We start from the raw sequence: 15,928 nt of genomic DNA on the forward strand, positions 1-15,928 counted from the left end.
TAAAAGAATGAAATTAGAACACTCCCTAACACCATACACAGATATAAACTCAAAATGGATTAAGGACCTAAATGTAACGCCAGACACTGTAAAACTCTTAGAGGAAAACATAGGCAGAACACGGTACGACATAAACCACAACAAGATCCTTTTTGACCCACTTCCTAGAGAAATGGAAATAAAAACAAAAATAAACAAATGGGACCTAATGAAACTTAAAAGCTTTTGCACAGCAAAGGAGACCAAAAAGAAGACGCAAAGACAACCCTCAGAATGGGAGAAAATATTTATAAATGAAGCAACTGACACAGGATCAAACTCCAAAATTTACAAGCAACCCATGTAGCTCAATATCAAAAAAACAAATAACCCAATCCAAAAATGGGCAGAAGACCTAAACAGATATTTCTCTAAAGAATATATACAGATTGCCAACAAACACATGAAAGAAAGCTCAACAGCACTAATCATTAGAGAAATGCAAATCGAAACTACAATGAGGTATCACCTCACACCAGTCAGAATGGCCATCGTCAAAAAATCTACAAACAATAAATTCTGGTGAGGATGTGGAGAAAAGGGAACCCTCTTGCACTGTTGGTGGGAATATAAATTGATATAGCCCCTATGGAGAGCAGTATGGAGGTTCCTTGAAAAACTACAAATAGAACTACCATATGACCCAGCAATCCCACTACTGGGCATATACCCTGAGAAAACCATAGTTCCTAAAGAGTCATGTACCACAATGTTAATTGCAGCTCTATTTACAATAGCCAGGACATGGAAGCAAACTAAGTTCCCACTGACAGATGAATAGATAAAGAAGATATGGCACATATATACAATGGAATATTACCTAGCTATAAAATGAAATGAAATTGAGTTATTTGTAGTGAGGTGGATGGACCTAGAGTCTGTCATACAGAGTGAGGTAAATCAGAAAGAGAAAAAGAAATACCGTATGCTAACACATATATATGGAATCTAAAAAGAAAAAAAAAAAAAGAATGGTTCTGAAGAACCTAAAAGCAGGGCAGGAATAAAGATGCAGACGTAGAGAATGCACTTGGGGATAGGGGGAGGGGGAAGGGTAACCTGGGACAAAGTGAGAGAGTGGCATGGACTTATAAATTCTGCCAAATATAAAATAGATAGCTTGTGGGAAGCAGCCGCAAAGCCCAGGGTGATCCGCTCGGTGCTTTGTGACCACCTAGAGGGGTGGGGTAGGGAGGGTGGGAGGGAGACTCAAGAGGGAGGAGATATGGGGATATAAATATATGTATAGCTGATTCACTTTGTTATAAAGCAGAAACTAACACATCACTTTAAAGCAATTATTCTCCAATAACGATGTTTAAAAAAAATTGGGGGGGATTTGAAATAGATGTAGAATCAAGCAGTATGACAATAAAAGTCAAAGGTGAAAGAAATACGTAGTGCTAAAGTATTCTTAGGTTCTATCATTCCTGTAGAAATAGAAAAGTGAAATATTCTGGTATTATTAACGAAGTGGTTAAGAATTATTTGTGTAAGATTGTGATAAATCAGGAATGATTTTAATCTCTAAGGGAATAATCTTTAAAAGTTAAATGGATAAGACACAAGCTAATATATGGTAATGTTTTAAATAGGAAACAAAAATGATTAAACCCAAATATAACGTATAAGGGAAGAAATGTTATACTATAGAAACAAACGTTTGTATAAAACGAAAGATGATATAGCTATACTACTCAGACACTTTAAGGCTATAAACATTAGAGATGAAGACAAAATGCATCATCATGATTAAGCTGTCAATCCAACAGGAAGATATGAATCCTAAATCTCTATTTGTCAAAGAGTCAAACTTCACAATATGTAGAGCCAAATTTGACTAAATGTAGACTTGAGGATTCCATATTTGTAATGTGAGACTTTAACAAACCTTCCCCACTGCTAAAAAAAGAAATCAGTAACGATAGAGACTTTTAACTACATGATTAGCAAACTTGATGTAATTGATATATATATATGGACTACTGTACTGTATTTAAAGATGTATGTGAGGCCACTCTCACTTTCTGAGACAGACCACATTCTGTCTTTGGAATGTATGTATGTATGTATCTGTCTAAATAAACCTGCTTTCACCTTAAAAAAAAAAAGAAAGAAAGAAAGCAACATTACTTTTTTTTGCAGTACCCAGGCCTCTCACTGTTGGGGCCTCTCCCGTTGCAGAGCACAGGCTCCGGACGCGCAGGCTCAGCGGCCATGGCTCACGGGCCCAGCCGCTCCGCGGCATGTGGGATCCTCCCAGACCGGGTCACAAACCCGTGTCCCCTGCATCGGCAGGCGGACTCTCCACCACTGCACCACCAGGGAAGCCTGCAACATTACTTTTTACAGTGATCGTTCTAAAAAGTATAGCATTTGAAATAGCGATAGTCACCATTTTAATCTCTTTCATTGATAAAACCACACCAAGAGCAAAAATAGAATTCTTAGGTCATTCTTTAATTAATTAGTAATTATTTTTAATATTATATATAAGCCATAATGCTAAACATGGAATATGAAAATCCAACTGATAAGGAATTTATAGTTAAAAGATAAGACATATGCACACATAACAATAATATAAATCAAAAAGAGGCAAGTGCCCAAGGAAAAGAAGATATAAAGCACAACAAAACTCCAAGGCTGTCCTGCCTACAAAGGACATTATTGGAACAACCAGCAAAGCACTGGGATCTGAGGGTTAGATGACAGCAGTATATCAATGTCAATTTCATAATGGTGCTGGTTGCATTGCGGTTAAGTGTGCGCTACGTTGTAGGAAATATGCACTAAAGTATTGAGGGACTATCAAGCATAATGTTGACAATTTATTTGCAAATGATACAGAAGAATTGTTCTTCATAGTATACCTGCAACTTTATTGTACCTCTGAGACTGTTTCAAAAGAAAAAAATTCCAATTTTTAAATGATGATTGTAAATAAAGTGGTATCATTCTAAATTTAACAAAAGTTTTAAAAATGTATTCCCTGTGAATTCATGTTGCCTATAAACACACGGGTATTTACTCTGCTTCGTTCGGCAAAATCTTCAGACCCTTGAGGGGAAGGTCCAGTTTTAATTTAATTTACATGGTGCACAACCTTTGTTACCTTCAATCCTACCAGCCTTAGAGACAGTTATTTGCTGTCTGACAATGTTAGATATTTTAAGTTCTGTGCCCACATTTATTTTTATTAAAAAAAAATCATAATAGTGTTGAATGGCCTAGAAACTTCTTTTTACATCCAACAAAAAGTTGATGTTCTCCTTATGAATTATTAGAAACCTTATTTAAAAATGAGGAAACTGAAGCTGAAGAAGCATCAATAAGTCACTGGAGGTGTCCATGAGCTTGTGGTGCTGGAACCTGGGCCACGTTCCTCTGACTTTTCACCCAAGTTCCCTCCATCACATGGTGTGTCCTTGCTCCTCCTGGAAGGTCCTGTCCAGTTCCCCCTGAGAGTCAGGAAATTCTGTGCCTCAGAGCACAGTCATCAGGAGGGGACCAGGGTCACCCCCAGCACTGAGCTGACAACCTCTCTGGGTCAGTTCCCTCTTTTCTAACAATAGTACTTCTTCCTCCTAAGTCGGGGGTAAGGCACTTGGAGGATTAAATATAACGCACTTAGACCAGTGCTTGGTGTATAATAAACATTAGATTATTACTATTCTAAACATCATATACCCTGATTTTTAAATGATCATGGCTCTTTTAGGAACTTAAACAACTGGAATGAAGGGACTTGAACAAATGCATTTTTCACTACTAGGGAATATGTATCTCAATTTTCTCTTAATTTAGGGGGAATGCCTTGGTTTGCTAGAAACATATTCATCATCTAACTGGAGAAGCCTTCATCCACCACTGTTGTCTGTCAGTCAGAAAGTAACAGATATGTCTCAGTCTTCATCTCTAGAAAACTGAAGACCCTTATATGCCAATAGGTCCCTGGGAGTCTACCCTTAATGATCCAGAATTCTAAAAACACGTAAAAATTTTAAACTTTCATTTACCCTTTTCAAAGTTTCAACCATTCCGCTTCTCACCATTTTTTGTGTAGAGCAGGTTACAGTAAGCTACCACACCCACCTAAAAAGAATCACTCATTACTCTGCACGTTCAGTCCTGTTATCACAAAGAAGTAAAAATAGAACAAACATGTTCAATATGGATCCTTACTCATGATGCTATCAGTCAGTCTGAAGAGGCAAAAAGTATTTGAAAACCATATAACAGAAAGTCCAAAGAGGTCTTAGAACCAAGCCTACCAGCAGATTCCACTCATCAATTCATATATATATATTCATTTAATGTTTACTGAATACTTCCTAAGTGCCCAATACTACCTAAATCTAAGTGCTGGGGATGTTGCCGTGGACAAAAGAAATAGTTTTGCCTTCTTTGGACCTGTATTTTAATGGATGTTACTCAGGAATTAGCATGAGTTCTGTCTGTATACAAGGCATATACAATTATCTATTATTTGTAATGGGTGCTTTAAGCTCTCCTACTGAAGATGGTGATCAAAACAATCCGGCCCATTCGTACCGAAACTAGTATCACTGTGAACCACTCCCACCAAAAAGTGATCGTTTTCCTGACGCAGTGGAAGTCTGAACCACCAAATTTAAAGACGTCAACAATATCAAGAAAACCACAAGTGTAACCAGTGCCATATGGTACTGGTTCTCCTTTCACGGGGTATGACAGTAAGAAATTCTGGGTAGCTGCCTGGTTTGTCCAGTCAGAAATTTATAGTTTGTGAAAGTAATTTACTTTGAAAGGCTAAAAACTCCCAAATAAAATACTCTAAATCACTGCAAAATAAACTTCCCTCATAAATATAGTTGTCCCCAATGTTCTCTATTTTTTCTGTATATGTTTCTGCACATGGATACACCAGCTTAAAATAAAACGTTCATGTGTCTTCATATAATATACAGACATGTATCTTATGTATCTACATAAACGCATGTACACAGTATATGGAATGTGTGCACGAGATACACGTTGACACGCACACTGACATCACACCGTTAAGACCTGTTGAAGGCATTACTCTCCCTGGTGTTTCCTCCTATCTTCCACCTGGTTCTTGGTTAAGAGAGGGCTGGCAGGAAACACTCGAGGGAAATGAAAGCTCTCTGTACCTCCAAATGGTTCCATTTTTTCCAGTTTCCATCATGTACTGAGTACTAGGTAACAAAACACTCACGCCCTCCCTCTCCGCCTCATGATCCAGTCACATGCCTGCAGCCACGATGGGGACCAGGCGCCAGCGCTACATCACCCATGGACTGGGTGACACACCAGGAGAAATCCCAGCCTCAAAGGGACACCACATGGACGCATGCTTTAAAAGTACCAAATCCAAAAAAAAACAAAAAAAAAGTACCAAATCCAAGAACGGACAAGCAGCTGGAACACACTCTCCTCAAGGGAGTGGTCAGGGACGGGGGTCTGACTCCTGCCAACCACACGTGTCTCCAGAGCCAGAAATTACTTGAACGGGTACAGAAAAGCCCAGGACCAACCAAGACCAGGCCCCAGAGAGCACAGAGGTTTAAATACCAGCCAGACCACAGGCAAGAACAGAAACAAAATGAAAAAAATAGGGGCACACGGAGACTTTCTCCCAGATACAATCCAGCACACTGAAAAGAGAATCTCTTTCTCACTACGTGAATCAATGTCATTTAATGCTGTGCCCCAGCCTGGACAGTGCCTGGACTGCACTTCTGAGAGCACCATGCCCAGGTCATTCTCCTCACTCCTGTTCCCTGCCAACTTCTTAAGTGGAAGTGCTACTAGAAAAAAGACACGATGTCCTGCCACTCAGTGAATGAAACTCCGGCAGATAGAGAAACAGAGCCAGAATGAATTAAATCCCAGGCTCAGCACCAACACGGCCTGTGTGACCTTGGGCAGGTCGTGTGGACGCTCCATGCCAAGTTTCCTCATCTGCAAAATGGGTAATAATAGCAGCTACTGATAGTTTCCATGTGAAGATTAAATGCATCAGCACGTCACACTATACTTACTCCTCTCAAATTAGCATCCGCCTAAGTACTGATTATATTTCAAAAGAGGGAATCTGAAAGACCTCATGTACAACATGGTTTGAATCACAATTTTTTTTTTACATCTTTATTGGAGTATAATTGCTTTACAATGGTGTGTTAGTTTCTGCTTTATAACAAAGTGAATCAGTTATACATATACATATGTTCCCATATCTCTGCCCTCTTGCGTCTCCCTCCCTCCCAACCTCCCTATTTTAAAACTATGAGACCGCATATTTATTCAATATTTTCCTAGAAATTATTTTTACAAACCCATAGTTATGTAAATTCAGTGCCCCCGGAACAAATTTCCTCAGAGGACATGGAAGCAACGAGCCTGGACGTGTATGTTGTTATATCCTCACACATAAAATTTCCCTGTTACTCACATTCTCATAGAGAGCTTGAAGGGTCTCCAGGTCAACCACGGAATTGTCCAAGTTCACCACAGCTGCGCAAAAAAGACAAAAGAAAGAATATAAATTGCCATAAGCCAGCTGTGAAAACCTCCAACCACCTCAAACAATAGTGACTGTCCACAGAGTGGAGTTCATACCCGGCACGCAGAGGGTGGGAGCTCTGCCTTCACTGCAGCCTCCTGTCGGGCCACCCCCCAGGCCAAGCTGGCATTTCAATGGGTCAGGTGTCAAGTGTCAAAGCTTTCACATGCTCCACAAATACAAAATCCCAGAAAGAGGGCCCAATGGTCACAGAGAAACTGTGAGTCTGTCTCTTTCGTGACTCACCTGAATGAATTTGAAAAATCTGCTTAATACCAGAAAAATAGGCAAATCACTCATGTTACTGCCACATCCTGTTTTTTGTTTGTTTGTTTGTGGTACGCGGGCCTCTCACTGTTGTGGCCTCTCCCGTTGTGGAGCACAGGCTCCGGACGCGCAGGCTCAGCGGCCATGGCTCACGGGCCCAGCCACTCCGTGGCATGTGGGATCCTCCCGGACCGGGGCACGAACCCGTGTCCCCTGCATCGGCAGGCAGACTCTCAACCACTGCGCCACCAGGGAAGCCCACACATCCTGGTTTTACACCAATAAATGCAAATATCTGCCAATTTATGTAAAGACGTTTGACAAAGGTTAAATCTAATCCCTAAACTGGTAGACTAATATGGAAACAGCAGGTGCATTTCCTGTTGCAACTTTTTAAATTGTTATAATCAAAGGAAAATTATTTGATTATGGTATTGAGATTGGCACAGATGCATCCTTAAAAATCCATCTTTAATATACAAACTGCCCTGCTTATACAAGGAAGAAGTGGAATGGATAATCAAAAACTGGACATGTGTTCTTAAGTGCATATTTTGGCCTGGGAAACGTGTTGAATTTTGGAATTGGTGTGTTTTATTACTTAATTTAGGTGTAGGTTAACCAAAAGCATTTTGCATTAGTTGTGCACAAACTAGCTGGAAATGAGGTGAATTTGCTCTGATCGAATATGTGCCAAGTAGTCACTGAAGCTGTTGTGGGATTAAAGATTTCTGGGAGAAAAATCACAGAGTGGATAATCAAAAAGTGGTTAGACTTACTTTGATAATTGTGGCATTTCACAATGCTTTATTCCTCAAAGCTTAAAGTACATGACACATTTCTGGCAAAATCCCAAGAAAGAATTAAGAAAGCCAAATTCAATACTGAAACACAGGATGCATAAGAAATCTCACCAAGATAATTTAGCATTTCTGTCTGGAGATGCGAAATGAGTCCAGATTCACCAAAAAATATCATATCAACTAGAATATAATACTTCTAGTCTAATAATATTCACTATCTCAATCTCCAAAAAAATTAGGTCTCAAGTTGAAATCTAAGAATTAAGATTTGCAATCAAATACTTTTTACTCTTTAGACCATATAAGGCAAACATACCACAAACTGTTTAATGTTTCAACGTAGTAAACCATACCCCAGCTATGACTAAATTTCAAAAGCTAATTAAAAGGGATTAACAAATGATTTTCACTAGAGGTAATATGGCTAAAAATAATGTAACAAAATACATAAAACTAAAATAAAGATTTCATCTTCATGCGTGGAATTACCATTTTTAGATTACATTCACGCAGAGTCTAGCCCTTAAGGAGACTCTTAGAGTGAATCCAAAGTTCTCTAACTTTGGAATTCATTAGCTAATAATCCAATATTTCTATATTCCTTGGGAGATACACCGAGAGATCGACAGGAAACTATGGAGGAGATGCTAGGCGTCCACTGAACACAAGGTTTCATTTTCAGAACAAGGAAAAGAAACACAATAAAATCATTCATGCTCAAGTCAAAACTCATAAAAGATACGATTAACCTCTGACTTTATTATTTTAAAACATAGTATTACTTCTACAAGTTTTCCCTACACGAAATGTTACTTGTAAATATACTGAGGTTTCTCATATTTCATCTCATGCAATGTTATGTGCCAAAGAATATTTTTATAACTGTCACATGGTCCTAAGCAATTCCTCAAAAAGTTCTAATCCATGAAGTGTCATTTTTTAACCATCCACAGGAAATCTCAATGGAAAGCAACTCTGCTACTACTTTACCACATAATTTTCCCTTAATTGGCTTCACCCATGAGAAATGAAAGACACAGGGACTAGATGAGGGGAAATATCATTCATTCATGTTTGTTTAAAACTTAGTCCTGCCCCTCCTTCTCCTCCCCGCAACCAGCTTAAAAGTTTGGCTCATTTTAGGTTAATATAGAGAGTGATGTCAGCCATTTGTTTAATGCAGTGATGAGATATTTAAAATATGAATCAATTCTTGACAACTAGTCACTTGACCATATGGCAAAAGCGTTAAATATATCTGTACTGGTTAAAAATTGTTTTCAGCTATAAAAAGGATGTGTGAGTAAATAATGACAAACAAAACTGAGATAGGTTGGTACTGATTCAGGGACTACAAACAGGTTAGGGCCAACATTTTTTTAATGGTCTTTTCCTCAAGTGGAAAAATGGCAGCCATGGCTCCATTGATCACTCTCACATTCCAGGTAAAATGAAGAAGGAAGAAAGGAAGCAACAAGAAGGCATGTGTAATGCCTATTCTTAGCAGATGTCTCCTTATGTCTCTCTGGCTAGAGTAGTTTCCCATGATCACCTAGAATTGAGGAGAAGCTGAAAAGTGTAGATAATGTGGACAAACTGCTATCTCTAAGAAAACAGTGTTTTAAAGCTCCAGCTTAAGTAATCTCTGAAACACTCCCTAACTTCCATAGCTCATCCTGACCTTCCCAGCCTCTTGATTCTACCCTTTAATACAAGTCACCTGATACATTTCAGATATTCCCTCTTTTGTATGTATGTGCTCTGTCCCTCCAAGGAGATTTTGAAGAGTGTGATAGCAAGCATGTGTCTTAGGTATCATCAGCTTACACCAGAGCGTTCCACATATAGTAGAAAATTGAAAAGATTACAGTGCAAAAACCAAAAGTTATTACTGAACCTTCGGAGAGAAGACATAACAGCCAAGCTTAAGAAAGACTCACTAGAAGCCACATATTTGCATTATCAGTTCCATAAATCCACAGAGGCAGCAACACCCAAGAAAGCAAAAGGCAAATACCAGCACGGGTAGCAGTGCTGCTCACACAGTACCACGAACATAACGGCCCATGTGATGATGAGGGAATCTGGCACTGAGTCCTACAGGGTAAGAGAAAGCTGTTTCTGGGGGAGAGGTCTCCTCTTCCGCTTCACATCTGCATTCTTTGGGGGATGAAAATGGTCAGTGTTTACTCATTCAGGAGTTTCTAGTTCTGTCTTTAACTGTCCTGCCAGGGGATATAAAAAGAAAAAAGAAAGAAAAAACACCAGTTTGGTAGAAAGGCCCAGAACCGTTATCTCTAAATTTTTACTTGAAACTCAGTAAAGCACAGAAACGTCGGCTGCGGGCATGCCGCTGTACCACATGATGGCAGTGGAGCCAACGGTCACACGCAGAGGCCCTTTATACGGAAACACGATGCGCTGACACCTGCCTGAGAATCTGCTCACCGAGGAGTTACTCTAAAAACTGTCCAAATGTATGACTTAACAAAACTTTCCTAAAGATGCAGTCAAGCAACTTTTAAAATTTTGTTGGCTTTGCTTGGCTTAACTGAACAAATCCAACAATTTATTAAAACTAACATTTCTCAGAGAGAGAAAGGCACTTGGGACCATCTTCATCTGAATATTTCACACTTAAAAATGAAACCAAGCAGGACCCTGCGGGGCCCTCCCGGGTACAAAAGCCTTTCTGTGTCCCCCGTTTCTTGTTTGTAGGAGAAAGGCTTCAGTCTCCGAGACCTTCCCTGAGTTACTAATGAAAGTGAGAGAACAAAGGAAAGGCAGTCGGGAAACAGGAGTACAGCTGGCACAGCGACGGGGCAGGGTCCCAGTTCCTCCTCAAGAGATGTACTTAACAATTTGACACACACGGAACTCTGAGCTCTTCTACAGGGACCGGGGCCCCACCCAGTGGAGGATGGTGACTTAAGGCTGAGCACAACTACAGGGACCCCAGACTGGTTGGAACCACAAGGCTGATGATGGACATTCCTGGAGCCCCCCACCTGGTTATCTCCCCACCAACCAATCAGAGTAGGAGCACACACCCGGCAGCCCTCCCCCCAGATTTTGCCTATAGAAACTCTTCCCCCCAAACCATCAGAGCTTTTTGAGCACGAGCGATGCATTCTCCTTGCTTGACCCTGTAACGAAACTTTCTCTGCTCAAACTCCAATGTTTCGGCTTGTTCGGCACATGGACTTGGGTCCGACAACAATTAGATGACAGGAAACACTACATTTGCGTTCCTTACACATCCCAGCACCAAACACGCTTGAGCTCCTGGTCACAGGTGCACAGGCACACCTTTCAGTAGGAAACTAGCCAGAAGACACATTGGGTTAGGGTTTGGGAAACACCCAAGCTCTTGAATAATACTTGAAGCAATTCTGGATTACCTAAAGAATACAAAACATTTGTATTCATCTATGAAGAAAACAGAGTATCTTCTTGAAAACATTTTCATCTATTCATTGAACAAATATTCTCAGAGTCCTAAGTCTGGCCCAGACACTCCTCTCAGCCCTGATAGACATGCTTCTTGTACTTGAAGAGTTTACACTTTATTACCAAGCAATTAAAATGCTGTACGCCCTGGAAAGGAAGAAAATTGTAGTTTTATAACGTCGTGTAATTTAGGAATCATATTCATTTATACTATCCTCTCTTTTCAGGCAGCTTAACCAGGTGGCAGACAATAAAATGCCAGAATTCTATAGATTTTGTACTTAGGCTATGTAGAGAAAGGCTTTCCTATTGGAAAAATTAATCTGACACCCAAGCCACCACTGGTGCATCTCAAGCACACCTACTTCTACAAGTTTAACAACCTAAGTGCCTAAGTCAGTGGGCCTCCCTGACAAGAGTTGCATAAGTTAAACTGTCAGCAAGTGTTTTTGCCTAAGTCAGTATGGCACCTGCTTTTGTGGGCAGGGGAAGATGAATATTAAGACTATGCTTCTGGAATAAAATCTTTAAATGCAAACATGACTGCCACTGTAGACCTTTTAATCTAGCGATACTGTATTTCACTTCTGTTTTTGGAGAGATGTGTTGACTGGACCACACAGGTACAACTCAGGGATTATCTCAACTATTTAGATAAGATTTACTTGGGGACTTCCCTGGCGGTCCAGTGGTTAAGACTCTGCACTTCTCCTGAAGAGAACGTGGGTTTGATCCCTTGTTGGGGAACTAAGACCCCACATGCCACATGGTGTGGCCAAAAAAAAAAAAAAGAAAGAAAAGAAAAAAGTAGACTTACTTAAAAAAAAAAAAAAAGATTTACTTGACTTTGGCAGGTGACAAAATCTAGGGTGTGGGATAAAGGAGGAAGAAGAAAAGACTGGCACATCCCAGATAGTGTTTATGTTAAGCATAGTGTATAAATGACCAAATAGTTTCAAACAATGCATGGCACTTTGTGTAAAACAGCCACTGTCTGTTGAATGTTTTCCATAAACCAGCACTGCAAAACGTCCTTTATTGCCCATAGTCCTTTACTGCCCAAAATGGACCTCACCTTGCAGCTTAGGTAAACATTTATACTCATAAAACAGAGCTTAGTGAGTCTCCCTTGATTAGGACCCTAACTCTGGGATCACATTTGCCACTGTTTTCTAGCACACGCTCTAAATGAGCAACAGTGTAAAATTTTACTTTGAATGTAAGCATACGTATTGCTCCATAAGAGAACATATCAGAAATTTAAAATTCCTTATGCCAAAATAACTTTCACACAGATAATTATACTTTTTTCAGTGTAATTTACACAAATACATCTGACTTTGAAAGAAACCCAGAACAGAAAGATTGAATTTACAAACACAGTGATTATAATTATGATTTTAAAGAAAAAATTTCCTTTTTAAAATAATTCACCTAAACATATAGTTAAATACCTTCCTTACTATATTATATATGAGCAACTATATATTGGCACACAGGTTAAGGTAGGGGAAGTTTTTAGTCACTGAAAATTAAAAACACATCAAAAAATAAATATATGTATATTTATAACTAAATAATTCAGAAAGGCTAAAAAATGAAGAGAAGTGAAATTATGCCCAGCACATGCAAATCAAAAAGGCAAGCGTTATGATCTTGATATTTGACAACTTAAGATTCAGGCCAGGAACATTATGTGAACCACAAAACAATGAAAAAAGATATTTTTAATGCTAACAGCTACAATTCCCAATGAAATTATAATAGATATGAATTTATGTCCCCCAAAACACAGGTGCAACCTTCATAAGAAAGAAACCACAAAATATTGACAAGGAGAGACAGACAGACAGACGCACTAACAATGGGTAACTTTAATAAACCACTCTGGTCAAAACAGATCGAGAAGAAAAATACAAATAACGATTTAGAATATATAAACAGAAAAGAGTGTTATCTTATAGTTACATACTGAACTTTGTATTCTAATAAAATAGTATACACTTTCTTTTCAAGGCACATGAAATATTTATGAATATTGACTATTAAGTCGCAACAAAAACGCCAAGCAACGTCATAATACAAACTTATTTCCTAATCCCACATAATAGACTATTAACGGATTAAAAAAAACTCAGTTGTGAACTTGTAACCTATGACTGAGAAGATTAGAGTTTACACACCAGAACTTGACATGTTACGGTCGTTCCTTTCATTGTATTACAGATGGTTTTGACTAACAACTTGGGTCTCAGGACTACTTTTCCAAAATATTTAAATGTACGAAAAACCTAAGGAACATACATGATATTTATCATGATCCACCTGGAATAATTTCAGGTTAACTTAACTCAACATGTAATTAATATGTGCAAAATGTGAGGGGCTGGTTCATGTGTGTGTTAAATCACATTTGCTCATCTGTTCAGTTAATGAAGGTTTTCTGTTTTCTCTGTCAATGTATGAATTTGTGTGTAAGGGTTAGTTTGATGTTTCACTGTTCAGAGGAATGAGGGGTCAGTAAAATAACATAATCATGGGAGGAGTTTCCAACATTAGGATTTCTTTGATGTAATTTTAATAAATAAAAAGTTGCTTCCCAATATAACACTAAAATTTAGAAACTTTCTCCACATCCACACCTCCTGCCTCATTGACCAGTGACCTCTTCCAACCATCACAAAAATTTACTAAAGTCCTTTCCCTACCTGCTTCTGTACATAAATAATTCCATGAAAAATTCAACCATTAAAAGCAATCAGACTTTGAATTTCACCACCCACATAAAGATTCTTCTGCTTCCCACTAGCTAGCTATTTTACATTTCGTAGTGTTTATATGCATTTTTGTTTGTTTCTTCCTTTCAAGGAGACAGAGTCCATCTGAACGTGTCTGTATAGGGAAATGAGTACTGGTGACTAAAATACTTTGTTCAACACTTAAGAATTCAGTCTCAGCTGCAATCACAATCCTCACTGTTCAAGAAGAAGCAAATTCCTGTTGCTAAATTTCCCGAGACTATCGCACCTCTTTCCAGCTGAGGGGAGGGGAGAGGAAGTGCACTGTCCTTCCTCATCGGGTAGGGTACCACACAGAAAACGCATCCAGGATCCCTTTATGGCACAGAATGAGAGACAAAGTTCACACGGGGAACTTGGAATACAGTTTTCACACTAAGCTTTTCCCTTAAGAAGCCACATGCCGCATTACCCGATGGTTCTAGGAATGCAATCCCTGGTACCCATGAGCCCAGTGTCACGAGCCATCTGATAAATGGCTGAAGTGCCGATCCTCCTACTCCGCTCACCCCAGCGCTCTCAGACCCTCACTCACCTCAGAGGATAAAGACCGGACAGCATCTGCAGAGCGACCTCTTTGGGCTAAAATAGCACGTCAAGACACAAACGACTTTATAGAGTTCAGTTTTAAAATACAAACATGACTCCAGTTATCCAAGGGGCTTTCCCTTGCCCCCAAATAACAGTCCAAATCCCCACCCATCTCATGGATTATGCAAAAGATATATTTTCGCAAAAACAACAACAAAAAGACTAGCGTATGGAACCTCTCCATCACAAAGCTGCTGTGATTCATTATGTGCTCATAGTTGGGCCCCCACGGCCCTGGGCCAGCAGTACCTTCAACAAGCACCCATGATTGTAAAGAAGAGACTTGGGTTACAGGGGAGGTGCCCGAGGGAGCTGCAGAGGGGACTGCAGGTCGCACAGAGCTTACATCTGGGGGCAGAGGGGCAGCAAAAAACACAAACAAAACTTGATAGTAATTCAGACAGTATGTGCAGCGAAGGAAAGGAAGACCCACACCCAAAGCTCATTGCTTCAGAAAAGCCCCAGGTGCTGGGTTTCTCCTTCCCACAAAAGTATAATTCAGAAGTCCAGTTGTGGAACAACGTCAAAAAATATAAGCTAAGTGCAACCTAAGGGTTTTTGCTGGGCCTGTAATGAAAGGCTTATAAATCATTTTACCTTGATTCAATAATCTACATGTGACTTAAAATGATGAGGTCTTTCTTTTTATAAGAAACTCTAAGTAATGAATTTATATTTTAAATTAAAATGTATTCTCAGCAACATGGATGAACCTGGAGATGATCATACTAAGTGAAGTAAATCAGAGAAAGACAAATACCATATGATATCACTTATATGTGGAATCTGAAAAAATGGTACAAATGAACCTACTTACAAAACAGAAACAGACTCAGACAGAAAACAAACTTATGGTCACCAAAGAGGAAGGGGGGGGAGGGATAAATTAGGAGTTTGGGATTAGCAGATATACACCACTGTATATAAAATAAACAACAAGGTCCTACTGTACAGCACAGGGAACTATACTCAGTACCTTATAATAACCTATAACGGAGAAGAACCTAAAAATGTATATATGTATAACTGAATCACTTTGCTGTAGAGTTGAAACTAACACAACATTGTAAATCAACTATATTTCAATAAAAACTTTAAAAAGCAAAGTTTATCAGAAAAAAAAGACAACTGCTATAAACACTAAAGCAACCACTAAAGAGAAAATAAAAAGTTCTATTGCCAATAAGCAAATAAAGGAGATCATTTGCATCTTTTAAAAATAGTTCAGGGCTTCCCTGGTGGCGCAGTGGTTGAGAGTCCGCCTGCCGATGCAGGGGACACGGGTTCGTGCCCCGGTCCGGGAAGATCCCACATACCGCGGAGCGGCTGGGCCCGTGAGCCATGGCCGCTGAGCCTGTGCGTCCAGAGCCTGTGCTCCACAGCGAGAGAGGCCACAACAGTGAGAGGCCCGC

General features: G+C 39.5%; 1 protein-coding gene across 1 annotated transcript in view; it reads right to left on the reverse strand.

Annotated features, from left to right (window-relative positions):
• The window catches only part of FMN2 (formin 2), a 227,185-nt gene that overhangs the window by 106,370 nt on the left and 104,887 nt on the right, over positions 1-15,928 (reverse strand). Inside the window, exon 9 of the mRNA XM_024754888.1 lies at positions 6,497-6,558. Within this exon, the coding sequence (XP_024610656.1) occupies positions 6,497-6,558 (62 nt within the window). The remainder of the gene's footprint in view (positions 1-6,496; positions 6,559-15,928) is intronic.

Source organism: Neophocaena asiaeorientalis, unplaced genomic scaffold (genome assembly GCF_003031525.2).
Source record: "Neophocaena asiaeorientalis asiaeorientalis breed wild unplaced genomic scaffold, Neophocaena_asiaeorientalis_V1.1 scaffold509, whole genome shotgun sequence".
Classification (NCBI taxonomy): domain Eukaryota; kingdom Metazoa; phylum Chordata; class Mammalia; order Artiodactyla; family Phocoenidae; genus Neophocaena; species Neophocaena asiaeorientalis.